At 45.7% G+C, this 19,874-nt stretch overlaps 1 protein-coding gene across 5 annotated transcripts in view; it reads right to left on the bottom strand.

The window, feature by feature from the left end:
• REPS2 (RALBP1 associated Eps domain containing 2) overlaps nucleotides 1–19,874 on the bottom strand; it is a 167,383-nt gene that overhangs the window by 23,181 nt on the left and 124,328 nt on the right. For all 5 annotated transcript variants that reach the window (XM_074993718.1, XM_074993698.1, XM_074993688.1 and 2 more), the window contains one exon: nucleotides 19,210–19,280. In XM_074993718.1, the coding sequence (XP_074849819.1) occupies nucleotides 19,210–19,280 (71 nt within the window). The remainder of the gene's footprint in view (nucleotides 1–19,209; nucleotides 19,281–19,874) is intronic.

Raw genomic sequence — 19,874 nt, 5'->3', positions numbered from 1 at the left:
TTAAAGGAATAGTCACGCGGCCAAGAGGTATGTTACTCTTCTGTGAACTGTCTCAGCTGTGGATTTCCCATTTGAGAAAGGTACCAAGAAGAGATATCAGTCAGGGGGCCCTGGGCAACACCAGAGACACAGTGATTCACAGGATTTGCAGTGGCCATTTTTCTCATAGAATTCGCAATTCTTCTGTCCCCAGTAAAAGAATGCAATGGATATCCCAAAAGAAGTAGCTACAGGTTTGGGAATTATCTGCTCTAAAGTGATTTAAGAAATGGTATGACATTATAATGGTGTTTTTCTTCTTCTGGCAGGGGATTTTTCATGGATTTTCTTCCCATTCATTTCACATACACACACACCCCTTCACCTTTTGGCCATGCACACCAGCACCTCTCTTTTGCTGTGGACTGATTGCAAGTTGCTCTATGGCATGTAAAAATGACATTCTGGCAATTGGTATGTAGCCTGGGGAGAAAGCCTTCCCTCTACTTTATTCCATCCTCCCTCTACCTTCTTCATTTGGGAGCTGAGCAACATTTTGCTTGCTTTCCATGAAATTTTACAACTCTGGGGTATGAAGAATTTTTGGTGCTAAAAACCTCAGTTTTCCACTGTGGCGTCTGAAAGTCTTCGGCATGTAACTTAAAACAACTTAAAAAAAGAAATGCAAGGCCTTGCCTATGCATTAAATTAGTGCCACTTTTAACTATACTACTATATTATTGCGACCACACAAGGTGCTGTATCAACAGAACTATTTTGGTTTTTTTTTTAAAAAAATCACAGCCCTAACTGACAAAGTTATACAGATACAAAACCTGTGTGTGCACAGAACTAAGACTATACTATTTTGCAAAAGAGCAATAAAGGACTAAACAAAAAACTAACAGCAACATGCTCTTCTACTTCAAAATTCTTCAAAGCCCTCACTGCTTCCCCACACCAACACACAGCAGTTCCTGCTCCAAAGATGTATTTCCACTTATGCACATCATATTGCTATTTTCTGGGCATACTCTTATCCTCCAAGCAGGAGTTAGCTAAGAAGCTTCTGTTCCCGAGGACTGTGCTAGCAAAGCTTACCTCTCAATCACCCATTGAGCGATCAAACTTTGTTGCTCAGCCGCCAATATTAAGACTGAGAAGAGGATAATGTCAGTGCCCTTGTTTTTTATTTAGACACTCACTACCTCATCCTATGACCCTGGGCCAGTCACCTCTCTAGTTAACAGTGAAAAGATCTATCTGATGGGGTGTAGCAAGTCTTGCCCAATTGTTTAGTACTTTGAAGTCCTCTGATGACAGGTTTGGATAAATGCAAAAACCACAGGATTTTACATTTAATTTTTGTTTTTAGTTTCCAGTCCTCACTACTCAGATGAAGCAAGATTATACGGATTCTACCTCTGACCTTTCAAAGCAAAATAGACAACACACTTCACATTTCAGTTCCACTGAAACATTTCTGCTGGAGAAAGAGACACCTGGAGGGCCTGATCTCACCCGGAACAATATGTACACTGAAGATGCTAAGGGCTGTTCAACCAAACTATAAACCCTGTATATCAAAGGTGGGCAAAATATAGCCTGTGGGCTGGATTCAGCTTGCCAAACCACCAGATCCAGCCCACAATCAGACTGTAGCCCAGGGGAGCTGCAGGCAGACTCCCTGCCTGATGCACACCTACAGGTTCATTCAAAGCAGACAGCTATGGGGAATATGCACATCTGTATGCTGGGTACCCCTTGGGGGAGGGCTTTGCATGCTCCCACTCACCAGCACAATCTCACAGCTCACACTGTGATTAGCTGATTTCTGGCCAACAGGAGCTGCCTGGGCTGTGCTTGTGGTGCAGGTAGGGCACACAGTCCCCTCCTCCCCACTGCCCCCCAAGGGCCACATGGCATGCAGAGGCACACATGGCCTTTGCAGCTGGTCTGCAGCAGGCAGGGAGGCTGCCCAAGGGTTCCACTGGCCAGGAGTCACCTAAGGTTAAGTGCCTCCTGGCTAGATCTTAAACCTGGCACCCCAGCCTCTCCCTCCCCCACATCTCTCTGCCTCCCATCCTGCATCCCTGCCCCAGGCCACAACCCAAACCCTCTGCATCCCTGCTCCAGCCCTATGTGAACCCATATCCCTTCCCAGACCCTGCACCTCAACCTCTTGCCCTAGGTCATAAACCAAACCTCTGAACACCCTCCTGCACCAGAATCCCAAACCCAGAGCTCCCTTCTGCACTGAACCTCCATCCCAGACTCTGTACCTCTTCCATTAATATCACAAAAGAGTTTGGTCCTTCGCTGCTTATCAAATTCTTGGAGTGTCCCCCGCCATCAAAAATGATTGCTCATCCCTGCTGGAAACCACTTCAAGCCGGGGCTGCAAGAGCTGTTCCAGCACCTATGAACACTTCTGGCACAGGAGTAACTTCATCCATGTTAGCCCAACTGAAGTCAATGCAACTACTCGAGTGAAAAAAGTTACTCCTATGTGCAACAGTGTTCACAGGATTCTCGGATGCTGATCACCTGTGGTGCCACTTCATTAACTTATGAAGAGGGGAATATGGAGGATCTTATCTGTAATGGGAGCTGGACTATTAAACATACCTTAAAATCTACAAGATACTAACTGTACCCTCTTATTACCTATGAACAGGTTAATTTTACAGGATAGCTCTCTCTTTCTACATGTTTACATCTTTGTGTTTCACACTAATTTTTCTAGTTAAAGGCTATTTCCAAGACAACCAAGCCTTTTCCCTTCAGTTTCTGTGAGCCTGGTGTATCACATTGAACTGTCAATTCTTTTTTTTACAGCTTCTTGCAAAAATCGTAAGTGATAAGGCAGAAAGAAAACCTATAGGGATGCAAATGCAACAAGCTGCCAAGACATTAGAGTGCTGATGGGTTTCTCAGCACTGTGCAATCCAGAAATTTTGATAAGCCCTTTTTTTTAAAAGCCATCTGAGAGCTGGTGATAAGGTTTAGGGAAATGGCAGTAACTGTACACAAAATTGCCATAATGTTCAACCAAACTGCAAGCAATGAATAGGGCCAAGATAGAAATATTAGTGATCTGCTTTCCTACTCCACTTTCATAGAACCAGATTAATATAAACTGGAAGGGGGCCACATGCATGAGAGTCTCATTTTTTAAAAAATTGAAGAAAAATACAGTTTTTTTTAATACTTTAAGGTATTTATCGCTCTGTGAAAACCATTTAGAAAAGGTTTCATTGCATTCACCACAGAACCCCAAAATAATTTATTAAATGAGCTGGCTGCTATCATTTTAAACCCTTTTCAGTTTTTTGGTTTGGTTATTCTGGATTTAAGATATCATTTTGCCTGACAGAGAAGGATAATCCACTTGTATGGTATTCAAAGTAACAGATGGAAGAATATTCCATACTACATACCATTTATAGTTTAATTACAATTATAGTCTTTCGCAGCTAACACATGGATTATATACCGTACATTAATTTGCAGCACACAGAATAGACTATATCACGCCTTTATAAAACTTTTTTTCTTCATACAAGTTGAACCTCTAGAATCCAGAACTCTCTCATCCAGCAATATCCGTAATCCAGCATAATTTTAGTTAGTTGGACGACCACTTATCATGGGTGTGGGCAAGTTTCCCCACAGTCCCATAAAGTTTGTTTACAGCCACCAGTCCTGGCTCAGTGTTCTGTGCTGTTATTTTGCTGTAAGTTACCCCTAAATGTCTTCTAAGAGCCCAGTAAGCAGTGGAAATGTTGGTAATGCAGCTAGATGGTATTGACCTCCCGTAGTCCAGCACATTCACTAATCTGACACCAGTCAGGTCACATGGGTGCCAGATTGGATAGGTTCAACTTGCACAATGTTTGTATGTACAGGCTAAAAAAAATTTACCTAGACTTAACAATGTAAGAAACAATTGGGTTTATTTGTACCACTCTGTACACAAGTACTAGGTTGCCATAACCTCAATATATTATTTCCTTTCAATTTCTGAAACAAAAATGTGCCTATCTAGAGCTCTAGATGTCCTGCCAGCACTTAAAAATGTCCTGTCAGCAGGATTGAAAAAAAGAAAGCACACAGGTTAGCCTAATGTTTTTTGTTAAAACGTAGCCACAATAGAAGAGAAACAAAATCAGTACACTCTATCCCATTCACTCTATACCTTTACCTTCCCTGAAAGCGTGTGCGAACAAATGGGTCATGCTAGGAACTCTAAAGGTCAGCAAATTTGGGTTATTTAGGACAGAAAAGAATTCCTCATTCAAAGGACCCTCACAGAGATCATCTGGATAGCAGCTCTGTGAATTCTGACCTAATATTAAAATAAAATGAATTTGCTTTTATTTTATGAAGGTCTTGGTTCCAAAGACCATTAAATTCTGCAGACAGACTCTTACTGATTACAGTGGTACTTGGATAGTTAATTAATTATTTTTAGGCCCTGATTCAAGGAAGCACTGAGGCCTGTGCACAAAGATGCTTTTTCAGACAGAAGGCTTTGGCAGCATACATCATTGTGACGGTTAGTGTGAAAACTATCAAGTACCAAATTAGAATGTTTAGAGCTAAAAATGTTTTTGAAATAATTAAGTATTTGAAAAATCTGTTTATTCTTCCCTGACAAGCCTTGTATTCAGGATTCCATATTTACACTACAATAGCTGATGTCATCACAACTCCTGAGAAAAGAGCCGCGCTGATTTAGGGATGGTGATGCCATGAGTAAAGCTATAATTTAATCACGGGTATTTTTAGCAAAAGTCATGGACAGATCGAGGGCAAGAACCAAAGGAAAAAAAATCACAGCCCTTGACCTATCTATGACTTATACCTTAAATACCCTTGACTGAATGGAGGCGGGGGGGCGGGAAATGGGATACTCTAGGAAGAAGGGGGAGCCTCTGGCTTCAGCTGCCAAGCTACCACGTGGGGTTTTAGGAGGGGGTAAGAACCCAATGGCTGTTGTGGCCACTCCAGGACTGCCGCTGGAAGACACCAAGCTCCAGCTGCTCCCACCTTCCAAGGAACCGTAGTCAGGCAGTCCCTAGGGCCAGCTGCTCCGGGCTTCCAGAGCAATGGGCAGTGTGGCTGGCCCTGGGACTGCTCCAGCAGCAGCTGGTGTGACTGCCCGCACAGCCATCTGAGGGGGCTGAAGAGCTGCTGTCTCCCATGGGCCACCTGAACAGCTAGCCCAGGAGCTAGCTGCTGGGGCAGCCCTGGGGTCAGTCACATAGGCCACTGAACAAAAGTCTTGGAGGTTGCAGGAAGTCACAAGAACCTGCAACCTCTCTGACAAACAAGGAACTCCAGTCATGAGCAGCTCTAACAGATGCATGGCAGCCGGATTTCAGTAATAAAATTAAAGAAAACCTGTTAAGCTGTTTTGCTCTTACCAATTACAGATACAAGACTGTGAGCTCTCTTCATCTATGTTGTATGGTCCCTGATGCATTGGAGCCGAAGTCCTGAATGCGGTCTTCACTGCCTTAGGGCAGGTGTACACTAGACCTGAAAGTTGTTCTTAGATATGCAATTTCAGCCACAGCAATTGCATAACTGGAGTCAATGTATCTAAGATCGATTTATCTGGCCTATCACACATAGGGAGGATGACAGGAGAAACTCTCCTGTCAGCCTCCCTTACTCCTTGCAAGAATAAGTCATATCAGGGTCAACTGTTGAGCCCTGATGGTTCAATTTAGTGCATCCCCACTAGGTGCACTGAATCAAACCCTGGACGATTGACCCTAACCAGGTCGATCTTCTGGTAAGTGGAGACATACCCTGACTCAATACCCACTGAAAGTAATAGAAAGACTCACACTGACTCCCAGAAACTTGGATCAAACCCTGAGATGCTGCTGAAAAATAAAAAAAAAATTACATACTTTCAAAAATAGACAGGGTAACCTTTACTAACATTGGTGAGAACTTTGTGATATAATTGAGTAAGTGTTTCCCAAGGTGAAGAAGGGCTACCAAACACTTATAACAGTTGCCCAATCTAACTTTCAATCTAGAGAATATTTATTAGAGGTTAAAATTTTAATCTTTTAAGGCTCTGCAGCTTGCCGATTCTTTGGTGTTAATGACTTCTTAGCTATTGTATTTGTTTTAAAGAATTTGCTAGATGTTGAAAATGAGTGACAAGGGATAGATTACTTGATGATTTCTTGTTTTTGGTCACTCCCTCTGGGGCACCTAGCACTGATCACTGTAAGAAGACAGGATACTGGGCTAGAGGGACCTTTGGTCTGACTCAGCATGGCCATTCTTATTTGCTGGTATGCATGTGTAAGTTTTGATCAAAGTTTGCCAAATTTACCAGTACCGACATGCAAGCAGTAATCAAGTTTCCAAAAATAAGTCACAGAAGAATCCACATCAGTTTACAAAACCAACAAGCTGGTGCACTGAGGAGAAAATAGGTATTCAGGGTTCATCCCCATAACAGCTACATATGGCAGCATTTACTACACAACTCCTAGCTTAAGTTACACTATACTGGTATCTTCCACTGCACAAATCACTGTATATCTCAAGGTCTGCCCTTGTTACATCAGGGGAGACTTGAAAAAAATATTTCAATCAAATGTTTTTGTCAGGGATTTTTGATCCCTCAGGCATAATCGTCCCCGTGGGCCAGGGGAAACAAGCCTTTGGCCATTTAACATCATTACAGGGGCAGGTAGACTCTAAAAGGTACATAGGCTGCCAGTTAGCAGCCCCCTGTAACGGTCACTCTGTGTCAGTTGGTTTCCCTAGTAACCTGAACTCACAAACACCTCAGAATCATGGATTTGAAATCCAGGCTCCTCATTGGATACAGGTGAGGCAGCTTCTAGAGGCTTCCCTGGCCCAGAGGACCTGTTTGAAAGCATGCGCTTGGAACTCTCATATGTAAATAGCCTCATGAATTATGTATAAGATCACAGACTATAAGGCAGCGCTGCACAGTACTCGCCGGCCCTTGGTGCGGATACGACTCCGCCACCTACACGGGGAGATGCTGGCCCTTGAGGCGTCCACCAGCCCCTAGGCCAGCTGCCTCAAAGGCGAAAACTTTGCAAAGAGCTCTGGCTAAGAAGCCTTTGTGAAGATCCTTTAAGACAACACCATCTTCGCCCAGCAGGGCCCACCTGCTGTGGTGCTAACTGTACCTCAGCCCTAAAAGAGCAAAGGCAGCTCTGAGGTAAACTAGGTGAGAGGCGAACTGGCCTCACCCCTAGGGCGAGGTACTGCGCGTTTGCCTGTTAGAGCCCAGAGCCTGCCATCACTGCGGCACCCTCGACCCCGCCGCCAACAAGCAGCTCGGAGGCGGATCCGGTGAGTGGCGAACTGGCCTCACCCCTAGGGTGAGGTACTGCGCACACACCAGTTGAAGCTCAGAGCCTGCCACCTTCGCGGCACCTACGCTCTCGCCGCCCGCCATCTTGACATCTCTTCACCGGACTGGACTTTAACTGAACTGGACTTAGTGCAACCGAACTGGACACGTAAACCTGCTTTACTTTTATTTATATCCACTCCCACCTGGGAACTTGGGACCCTCTACGAGGGAACGGAGGGTGGCTCCTTCGTTGTTCCTTTCCCTGACGAGGGGAGGGAAGTGCCCAGGGGCTCGACCCTCTGAGGCCGGGCTTGGACATCCCAGGCAGGGTTTACCATTGTAGCCAAATACCGGCACATATAATTAATAATTAGTGTTCATTGTTAAGTGTAAGTTTAAGTTGCTATAGTTATATTACTCTCAATGTTTTAAGGTAAAAGTTTTAACTAACCTTTTCCCCTTTATCCTTTCCCCCTTATCCTTGTTCACCCCCTCTCAATACACTGCAGGAGAAGGCGCTGCCTCCCTGCCTCCCTATCTGTTAATCCTACCCAGTGACCTGAGGAAGAGCACAAGCCTCCCAGGATCACTAGTTGGGCCCACTAAGAGGGTACCAGGGACCCCCTCAATATAAAGGGACAGTCCCACCTGGCCTTCGGGTACCAACCTTTTGGGTCGGGCCAGCAACCCGACCCTGCACGGAGGTGGGGTTTAGCACCCCCACCCCGGCTCTGGAAGGCGACAGCAGGGATTTCTAAGAACCTAACAACCCTCATCCCTAAATCCCTCTTTCCTCCTTCCCTTATCCCAGTAATCAAATCTTTTTCTTTTGTGGTAAAATAAAATCAGTTCAAGATCTAAGAACAAGTTATCAAATGGATACTGTTGCAAAAATAAGTGTACGTATCAACAGAGCATAAGAAAGTTTGCATTTAAGAAGCTGTTACTTGTTATAGTTTTAATCTTGTTGTGTTCTTTAATAAAGTTTGTAGTTACTTTGTTTTAACCTTCCACCCTTGTCCTAGTCTCGTTGCTCCTGCTAGCCACCCCTCTCCAGGAGGCTTATTGGGTGGAGTCCAGAGGCTTACCTGGGTGAGCATTATCCAGGTTGGGTTTCGCAGCAGGGATTTGGTTTGGGTCCCGGCGTTCAATGCACAGGGAGTCTGCTCCCTTGTTCAGGGACTCATTTGAATATTCTAATTACTTTCCCATCCAGAGAGTCCCGTCAGTTTTGACTGAAAATCATATTATTCCTAGATGCCTCTCCCAGATTCCAATTTACCACAATAATGCCTATTAACATGGTGTGCTAATAAATCCCATATACTATGCAGCTGCTGAAGCCAGCACCTATAGACCCAAAACCCAACTGTAATAAGATTTTGTTTGGTTTTACATAAGAGTATATGAACCCCATCTAAGGTATGGGTGCATGTGCTCAGTTCATTTCAAATGGAACCTCATTTATGGGTATTCAAAGACAATTCTAGCTGTAAATATATACATAGTTACAAATAAACTATTGGTTGATTAATAATTTCAGTCCTGACTCACCATCCCTTACTGTATAGCCTGGACCCCTGCTGACACTACATAAAATGTATTCTATTTGCATATACAGGTCCAAATAGTTCCCTGATCTTCTATTAGTATTATTATTATCTGTTTGTATTACTGCAGCATCTAAGAATCCCAGTCATGGACCAGAACACCATTATTCTGTACAAACAGAACAAAAAAGACAGTCCCCAATTAGAGCAGTAGGTATTGGAAAGTCCAGTCAGACTGATTCCATACCTTTTAATTAGTGATAACTCAAGTCATCAGCTGTGGGCACAAGAAAAATTTGTTAAGCATGTTTATTCCTACATCCTAGAAAATATTACAGGCTGAGTATGTACAAACATCACCATTGGATAGATGAGAGAGCAGTGGTGAACATTATATTGAACTGGGTCCATTTTGTGAACTGGTTCAAACAAGGATTGGACTCAGTGCTGACTGACAGCAAATAAGGTCACAGAGACCATGGGCTACAACATTTCCCCAGGGAACATCAAGTAGTAAATGTATGATTACTCAACCATATCTTGGAGAACTGCAGACAGACGACAAGGATGCATGCACATCTACAATTTCTCTTTGGGACTCTGAGGGACAAGACCAGATGCCATTTCCCTAAGAATTGGCTCACCCTAAGACAACATTCCTACCTCCTTTAGTCCCAAGAGAAGTGCTGGGGAATAGGGCTGGCTTAAGGAAACCCCATACCCTAGACAACAGCTCTGGCAAACACCTCCAACAGCTCTCCCCATTGGTTTTGCACCCAGCCATGTCCCTTGCCGTTTGAAGTGGCAGTAACAGAACCTTCCTTCCCCTACCAGGCAGGGACAGTGGTACGAAGATGCTGTTTGCATCACAGAAGCAGCAAGACAGGCCCACTCATCCTTCTCAGAGGCAGGAGAGGCAGTAGCCCCCCCGCCCCTTCTTATTTACCCCCAATAACCATGACGTATTTGTTTTGGTTGGTGGGCCAGACCAGCTGCATTCTTCTTCTATTACACACAGAGTTCTCTGCTACGTTGTTTTTGTCAGAGCACCCAGAGCCGCAAGCCTTGCAGTCAATAGTCCACTCTGATGCACGGCACAGTTCACATCATTCAGAGCTATTTCTTCAAATTGTCTGCAGACTCGGGCAAACATCTCTGCATTGGCTGTGTTTGGGGAGCAAAGTCCATACTATTTCAAAACTTTCTTTGCAACTATGAAATCTAACTTGCCTTTAAAAGAAAATGAGAACTGAGATTCAGACGTACTCACAAGACTCCAAGTGCAGAGTTATGGGAACAGGCTTATGAATGCCTATGCCTTTATCCAGCCATAAGGAGTTTTATTTAATAGGAAATGCGGTGCTTTGCTTGGAAAGCAGAAGTGAGGTTGAGGATATCTGTGTCAGTCACACATTTTATTAATGTACCATAAGTGCACAATGGCCCAATACCTTTTACACACTATTTAGCTAAGATGCACTATGTATCAACAAATGACACAGTAGGTGGGATGTGGGAATACAGTGAATCTGTGACAAAACTAGAAGTGTTTGGTGCTATGAATAACTGTTGTTTCAATAACATAACATTGACTGGCTAGGATGTGTTAGCAGGAACAGTGAAGTCTAAGAAAAGAGCTGAAATAATTTCTGAAAAGTACACCACCAAACTTAAAGGTCCATTTCTACATTGTTACTCACTACACTCCTGCAGGCACTTCTGCCCAATTAAAACTGAATTGCTCCTCTTCTATCCCATGATAACTTTCTGAAACACAACTGTCTAATTTCATTCGATGAGTATGACTTCACTGCACAGTTAAACCAGGCTCTTAGCAAGTTTTGGTCTTCATTCCCAGAACATTTACACAGGAAAACCTCTGATAGACTCTGAAGAATTTTTAAGCCCTGGCTAGTTTATACAGCCGTTGGGCAGATTAAAACCAGAAATCCACTTTCACTTGGGTTGGAAACAACTGTCCTTGCAGTGACAATATTGCCTAACTCACTCAGGTACTGATACTTCTCCAATTCTTCCCACAATTCCCCTTAAAGGTAAAAGTTTTTCCAGAACTGACACAACTAAGAAAGAATTCCAGAAAGTTTCAGCACAAAGATCCCTGGACTATGCCCCCCCCGAGACACACATGCAGAAATAGCAAGGATGCAATAACACAAGTGTGGCTTTGCTGTGGGGACTCTCACCCTGGGCTAGGCTAACCTGAGTGATGATCACCCAGGTTAACTGTGCAGGGAACACATACCCTAAACACTTAACCACTCCTTGCTGCCTCCCAGTCATCCATGAAATACTCCATTATTCAGAATAAATCATTGCACTCTTCTACACACCATCGGCTGAACTCCAAAACAGTGCCAAAATAATCACACCTTAACTGCGTGCAAGTGATGCAGTATAGACAAAGTACTCAGGACATATTTCATTCCAAAGCTACCTCCGTGTTTCAGGCTGCTTAGCTATACAGGGCTATTGAAATGTTAAGGCAATATAAAGGATTTCCGATAACACTGTAGAAAATTAATTGAAACAAAAATTTAAGAAGCACAAGGTAAGTTCTAGAACAGGTAAAAGGTACAACGGTTCAGTTTCAGTGTTTTACTTCAGTTCTTCCTGATCCCGCGTCTCTCTTGAAAACAGACTGGCTTCTCTTGAATTTACTCATGCTCTTTAAATCAAGGGTCCCATTTGGGCACTATAATCCACCTTTTTTGTTACAGTTGTGCTTGCTATAATTAAGGGTCAGATAAGTTGAATTATGAACTGTACCCTATATATACAATCTTCAATATTTAAAGACACATGCTGACGAGCTGGCACAGAATATGTGAGCAAAGATGCAGCTGACATGGTCTAAAATATTATTCAAATAGTTTTTCAAGTCAAAATGATAGTTTTCTGAGAAGATAAATAGTTTAAAAAAAACAAAACAAAACTAAAACCTCCCACCCTTGATAATTTTTAAAAAGCGTCATGTTTCTCCAGCACTATGTATTTTGCAAGGAAGATGAAGTTATGCACCTTGTGCAGTAATGATGGTTCTTCGAGATGTGTCCCCCAGTGGGCGCTCCACTCTGAGTGTCTATGCATCCTTCTGCTAAACTTGGGGTTTCCCATGCCACACATGTGCAGCAGCACCTCCTCATGTTATCCGACACTTGCACGGCGCAGAACCCCTCTGTTTCTTGTCTAACCAGCAAATAGAGCAGGATGCTCCAAAGCAGGGGAAGGAGGGAGGGAAGTGGAGCACCCACAGGGACACATCTTGAAGAACCATTGTTAGTGCACAAGGTGAGTAACTACTACTACTTCTTCAAGTAGTGTCCCAGTGACTGCTCCGCTGTGGGGGATTATAAAAAACAGTAGTTGCACTTTGGAGGAGGGTTTGGAGCCCAGTAATGATTACAGTCAACAGAACTGCTTGATCCGCTTGAATGGAGGAAGCAATGGAAGACAAAAGGGCACAATGCTGTGCAAAGGTGTTGGTGGAAGATCACGTCATTGCCTTGCATATGTCCATAAGAGGTACGTTCTTGAAAAAGGCAGTGGTGGAAGACACAGCCCTGGCAGAATGGGGAGGAGCTCTTTGCACTGAAGTATGTAGTATGTGTGAATATGGGTGGAGCACCACTTGGAAAGGCATTGAGATGAAACAGGCAAGGCAGAGGCTTGGATCACTTCGTCAAGGATAGGAACAGCCTAGGAGACTTGCGCCACACCACGTGAATGATGTGGAAGGCCAAAGCCTGATGAACATCCAGAGCATGTCACGCCGCACGCGCAGGATCAGAGCATGGCTGCAGGAAGAACACAAGTGACTGAATAGGTTTGTTGATGTTAAATGGAGAGGGAACCTTAGGAAGAAACTTAGGTTGAAGGCACGGAGTCACTCTATCCTTGGTAAACACAGTATAAGGAGGTTCAGCCGTAAGAGTGGCAAACTCCCCAACCCTCCTGGCTGATGTGATAAGAACTAAAAATAAGACCTTCATCAACAGATGGGGCCAGGAACACACCACCAACGGTTCAAAAGGCAGTTTCACGAGGCAGTTGAGTACACGGTTAAGGTCCCAAATTGGGAGCAGAGGACGTACTGATGGAAAAGTCTTTTGCAGGCTGGTCAGAAAACATTTGGTGATGGGATGGATGAGGAAATTCCATCCTCCACTCAGTGGAACGCTGCCAACACCATGGCAGGCACCTGGATAGCAGTGAGGTTGAGGCTTGACTCACACAGCTGCAACAAGTAGTCAAGGAGGACAGGAAGGGGTGCAGTGTGAGGAGGAATAAAGTGATTAGCGCCAATCACTGAGAGAACCGCATCCACTTGTGGACACAGGATTTCTGGGTGGACTCCTGTCTGCTGTTAACAAGAACCCTCTTTACCCCTTCAGTGCATGCAATTTCAGCATTCTGGAACCAGCCAGAATGGAGCAAGGTGAAGGGTGTGGTTGAAGTGCTGAGACAGAAGGTTGCAACAAGGAAGAAAGGGATACAGAGTTGCCACTGACAGATGGTACAGGTAAGGATACCAAGTTTGTCTTATGCATGCTGTGGCTATCAGGATGACCTTGACCAGAAGGGAAGTGGAGGAAACACGCAAAGAAGGGGCACGTTCCATGTGATGGAGAAGGCATCCGCGAGGAAGTGTCTTCCCAGACCCACTCTGGGGCAATACTGATGACACTTTTTGTTGACTTGGGTCGCAAACAGGCCCCAAAGCAGGAACACATGGTTGAAGGCCACCATGTCAATCTCCCACTTATGGTGATCATTGAATGAGTGACTGAGGACATCCACAGTCACGTTCAGTACCCCAGGGAAATATGGGGCCACTGGAGTAATGTGGGGCTGAAGGCAGCAAGTGCACAGTTTTATAGCTTCTGCAAACAGGGACAGGGACCAAACCCTGTCCTGACGCTTGATATAATACATGCAGGCAGTGTTGTGAGGATGTTGGCTGATCTGCATGTGAGGTGCCACTGGAAATGCCAGAAAAGGTAATGGACCTACCCCTTCCCAGGAGGTTTATGTGGAGTGCTTGCTTGGTGAAGTACCATTTGCCCTGGACCATACGAGAACCCAAATGGACACTCCTATCCCATAAGGGAAGTATCTGTAGTAAGGATAATAGATGGGGTGGATGATGGAACAACACCCTGGAGAGAACGTTGTGCAGACATGTCCACCATTGAAGGGAGGCGAGAACGCGAGGTGGTATGGCCACGGATTTAGACAGCCTGGCTGGGGCATAGCTCATGGCGAGTCAGGACTGGAGGCACTGCATGTGAAGTCTGGCCAGCTTGACCACATATGTGGTGGTGGCCATGTGACCCAGCAGCTCGAGGCATATGCGTACTGTGGTGGTGGGATACAAGATAAGATTGTGCAGGGCCTGGAATTTCTGAAGAGGAAGAGTGGCCCCAGTGCTCGTAGTGTTTATATGAGCCCTGATGAACTCTTGGGACTTCTTGGGTTGAAGTGTGGACTTCTCGTAGTTTATGTGGAAGCCCAGGCTAAGCAGGAGGTCTGTGGTGACCATCACCATGTGAAAGGCCTCTGGGATTGATGGCCCTTTTTAGAGACAATCATCCACACAGGGGAAGATGATTTCACCATGGCGACTTAGGTGGGTGACCATGACTACCAAAGTCTGGGAGAACACCCTGGATGCTGTGGACAGCCCAAACAGGAAGACCTGGTATTGAGAGTAGTGGGATCCCACCGTAAAATGATGGACGTGCCTGTGCACCAGGAGGACGGTGATGTGAAAACAGGCAACTTGTAGGTTGAAAACTGAGGTCCAGATGTTTCTGTCCAGCACTGGAATTATGGTGGCAAGAGTCACTATCTTGAACCATCGACACAGAACGTAGTTGTTGAGCCTCCTGAGGTCAAGGATGGCCTCAACTCCCCATTTTATTTCTGGGTTAGGAAGTAGATGGAGTAAAACCACCTGCTCCGAAACTCTGCGGGGACCGGCTTAAAGGCACCCAGACTGATGTGGTACTGTACCTCTTGTTTAAGAAGATGCTTGTGAGAGGGGTCCATGGGTGAGGAGGATTGGAGGCAGGGGTGAAGGTAAGTGGGATAGAATATGCCTGGGCCACCAGCTCCAGGACCCATTTGTCCAAGGTAATGGAGGCCCAGCAGTGGAAAAAAGGATGGCGGCAGTGGTGGAATGGATGGTGCCCATACCGTGTGATGGCTGGAACAGAAAGATCTCCCAGGCTCCTGACTACACCCTCAAACATGCTGCTAAGGTTGTTGAGGGTGGGACACCGCAGGCTGTTGGTACGATTGCCGGTGAGGTTTTTGACGCTGGAATCTGTGCCGTTGGTGAGGTTCAAAACATCGCAGTTGTTTCTGGAACTGCTCCTTTGGTCTTTGAGAGGGAGAGTACCAGCCCTGCTTGAGGTGGGGCAGAGGGGCCTATGGAGTGCAGCGCGAGAACGCTTCATAGACTGAAATACCTTTTCCATCTTCTGAGCAAACAGATGCTGTTGTTTGAAGGCAAGGTCCTCCACTTTCTGCTGCAGGTCCTTGGGGATCCCTGAGGGCTGGAGCCACCATGCATGCCTCACGACCATGGCAGAGGCCATGACCCTACCTGCCATGTCCACCATGTCCATGTTGGACTGGAGTGCTGTAAGGGTGATGATGTGCCTTTTGTGTATTATGTTCATAAGGGCTAGGTGTTGCTGCTCAGGTAAGGAGAGAACCAACTCCTGAAGCTTGGAGTAGTTCAGGTGACCATAGTTGGCCAAAATAGCCACATAGTTCGCTGTCCACATCTTTGAGCCCCATGATGTCCTATTTCTTACTCACTTTTGTCTTGGGAAGTGGAATGAAAGGACTTAGTTTTGTTGTGGACAGCGTCCATCACTAATGAGTTTGGCTGCGGATGGATGAACAGGAATACCCCATCCTGAGAAGCCACAAAGAACCGCTTGTTGGCCCTCTTGTTTGTGGGAGGAACGGATGCTGGCGTCTGCCAGATGATATTTGTAGGGTCCGTACGGCCTTGTCCATGGGCATCACAATTCTGGGGGAGGAGGGTGGTTGCAGGGTGCAGAGAAGTCTGCACTATTTGACCAGCACCTCTTGCAGGTCCTTTTCCTGGGCCTGGGCCTGGGCCTGGGCCATGTGCCGAAATAGCTCATGAGAAGCTCTGGAGTGATCTGTAGCGGGAGGCAACACCAAGATCACTGCATTGTCTCACCCTCCAAAAGGTAATCCTCAGCCCCAGAGTTCTGTGATGGAGGGTATGTTGGTGACATGGTAGGCTGTAGCAACATGGGGTGGTCCCTGGACAATGGATGGTGCCAGCCAAGCCTGGGAGCAGGGCAACCGCGCCAGACAGGGTGACCACTCAGGAGCCCATTTGTGCAGATATGGGCAGTGGTGTGGGAAGCTGTGGGTAGGCCATGGAAGGTGGCACATCGTCCTAGGTGGAGCATGCAGGACTGGAGTGTGGTGATAAAAAGACACTCCTCTGACGGGAGCTCAGGGGTAGGCAGTTTAGCCCCTGACCCCTGCAAGAACCTCAAGCACTTGGACGAGCACAGGGATGGGGGTTGTGCAGGGGATCCATGGTGCAGCAAGCTGGGCAGTGCCAGGGTCTGTGCCATATGTGCCCCCAGGGCTGAGTCTTTATAGCACTTCGGCAAAGCAGTGTCTCAGTGCTGCTTTGGTGCTGCGTGGGTGGTGCCTGGGCCCTGGATGTGTGTGGTACCAAGTCTGGTGCCTCATGCAAGCAGCACAGAGACTCGGAGTGGGGCCGCTTGTGCTCTGGGTCCAGCACCAATTCAAGGACCTCTTGTGCCCAGAGGTAGAGGTGGCTGAAGCCAGCAGTGCCGATGCTGCCTACAGCATCAGGGGCATCAAATGCTGGCAGCTTGGCTCTGAGTGCGCCTGCTTTGGCAGTGCCAACTTTGATGGGGCTGGGGACAGCATGACCGTCTTTTCCACTGGCATGGCCTGTGAGGATGGAGCCAGAGGCCAGGAGAAGAGCCTGCCTTCTTAGATGGGGTGCTAAGTAGGTAGACAGACATGCAGAGTCCGTACTCTTGGTCTCCTGTGCGTGTTTCTTGATGGAGGGCTGCTCCAGGGCCCATGGCTGGAGAGACTTTTCATGAAGATAAGTCTTGAACCTGTTGGCTTGGTCCCTCCTGGCCCTCGCTCTGGGTGCAGGATTGGGTTTGGTGGCCCTCACCCAGACACTTGATGGCTGTTGGAGGCTGGCATGGCGATGACACAGCAACTAATTCTAATACTGACAAAAACATTTTTTTGAACATTGAATGGTATGAAATTACTTGGCTAAAGGAGAAAAAATGCTAAACTATCTACGTAACTAAACTCCTTTGCCTTGGGGAGAGAGAGTGAAGCTCCATCTGCAGCCAAGGACAGTAGAGAAGGAACTGAGGGGTCCAGACCGCGCACGTGCCAGATTGCACAAGGAGTCACTACTGCATATGCATGGCATGGGAAATCACAGCTATAGAAGAATCTCTGAGCACTGGCGCGAAGATGCACTGACACCCAGAATAAACTGCCCACAGGGAAACTTCTCAAAGAAGAATAGGGTATTGTACAAAGAGAAAAGAAAGCATCAGGAACTCTACGTGGGATTCACTGTTTACAATTTTAGATTATAGCTGTTCTTGTAGTCTGCATGATACATCATTGGATTTGGCCTGGCAACAGACTTGATATTTATGACATGGTGAGGACCCTGCTGGATATAGAAATACATGCCAGTCTCTGCTGTTGCATGGTCAAAGAGCACAACAGGCTGAGAAAATAAGCAATTAGCAGCAAAAACATTACAGTCGTTTGATCCACAAGAAAAGTTTTGTTTGTTTGTTTATTCTCCAGATAGTGGTAACTGTAAAATTTGTGAGTGTGAAAGGGTACAGTGGACATGGAGTGGCTGATGATGGCAGTGATACAAGGGAGGTAGGAAGCAATAATTCCGAGTAGAAGGGGTTATGATGAGTAGGCACAGCTTACAGGAGATTAGGTAAAGCAAGGCTTTGATGGATGCACGAAGGAACACAGCTAAAGTTGTAGCTGGATCAAAGACTGCTTAAGGCAGCAGCCTGTACAATCTGTCAAGTGAAGAATTTAGCAAACTCCAAAGATAACTGAGGGGAGGAGAGCATGGGGACAGAATTGTTGCTTGTGACGTAGTTGATGGCAGAACAAATGCCCTAGTGTGCCATTAGAGATTCTGACTTTTGAAATGTAGAACTTAAGTCTTGACTGCGGGTGGTCTTGAAGGTAGGGTTACCATATTAGAACTTTCAGAAAAGAGGACACCGCCTGAGAGGGAGTACAGCTGTATCAATATCTCCCAACTCACATTAGTATATATAGTACATTAATACAATATGAGTTGGTAGATACTAATACAGATACACTACAGTCCCTCTTGTGGGTGTCCTCTCTTCTGAAAGTTCAAATATGGTAACATTACTCAACAGTGCCTATGCACTTTTTATAGGGAGTAGGAACGTCAGCTTCACAGCGATCAGGGACTCAGTTCTACATCTCATTTGAAAGACCTGATCTGTGAGGCCAGCTGGAGCCAATGGCATAAATGCGTCCAACATCTAGACAGATACTTTCATAGAAGAGGATTAAGAGAGGTGGCAGACAGGGAGGTAAAGATGCTATCACAATGATGAGTTTTTACTGATCCATCATTCCTTTATGAACTGAAGAACCTAAATAATGCATTCCTTGTGATGACTGCTCATGATTAGATCCACTTGCTTTACACAATGGTTGTTGGACACTGATGAAATAAACAGGTCAGTAAATCACACCATGCAAGTCAATGTAGCTAATGTGGGACTTATTTCCGTTTAGCATGGCTTTTCACACAGATAATGTAACATAACATATAATATGCATTTGCTCCTAGCACTGTCACCCTGTTGGTATTTACAGCTTGAGAGGCAAGAAATAGGGTGGGAATCAAACCTGTGACTTCCACACAGCAAAATGCTACCATCGAGCTAGCCTTACGGCACAGCTTATAAATTACAATACTCAGCTCCACAGTAGTAAGCTGGAAGGAGTCAATATCATCATGTTGTAGCACATTGGATAAACACATCAAACAAAGATAACATTATCCATGCACAATCAGCATGACAGTGTAAAGCGTTCTGTAGGAAAGAATTAGTTTTATAATGAAAATGCTTTGATATCCAACTATATTTTTATATTGCCACAGTGTCAAAACAACCAAGACCAACTAACCCCAGACTGAAATTCCATACATACCTGTGATACAGAAGGTCTTGGGGGCAGGGCAGGTGGTGGTGGTGGTGGTGGTAACCAGCCTGACTTCTCAGCTGAAATGAGTGAGAAACAAATAAACTTAATAAAACTAAAAACTAGACCAGTGGTTTGTAAACTTGTTCAGCTGAGCTGCCGAATTGAGTTACAATTTTGAGGTGCACCCCCTCTCCCCCACCCAGACAAAAACAGACACATGCAAAAGTATACTTGACAGCCTACTCCTAACCTTAACAGAGACCACAACACTTTTAATTACCTATACCTGTCCGTTTCAGTGCACAGGCACTTACCAGTAAGTCAGACAAGGCTATCCCAGCAGCAGGTTGCTTTTACCCTGCAACCAGGCTGCTCAGATACCTGTCCCTCTGCCCCTCAGGTTTTAAGGGTGTGAGAAGGTGTGTGCCACTTTCTCTGGGGTAGACCCAGCACTGGATGTAGATGTGCCAGCCACAGAAATTGACATGGCCAGTGAAGGTGTTTACACTGGCCCTTAGACTGGGTGGCACATTAAGCTGAGTTGGTGGTGGAGGTGGCGCTCCCTCCCTGCCCTGTGTGGGAGCTGGCTCAGACTCTGCCACACAGTGGTGGCACAAGCCACCTGGCCTCCTTGCTCACCCCCACATCCCTGAACATTCCTCCCTCTCCTC

This window comes from Carettochelys insculpta, chromosome 1 (assembly GCF_033958435.1).
Source record: "Carettochelys insculpta isolate YL-2023 chromosome 1, ASM3395843v1, whole genome shotgun sequence".
Taxonomy (NCBI): Eukaryota; Metazoa; Chordata; order Testudines; family Carettochelyidae; genus Carettochelys; species Carettochelys insculpta.
Note: the sequence above shows the minus strand (reverse complement) of the source record. Positions and strands in the feature narration are given on the sequence as shown.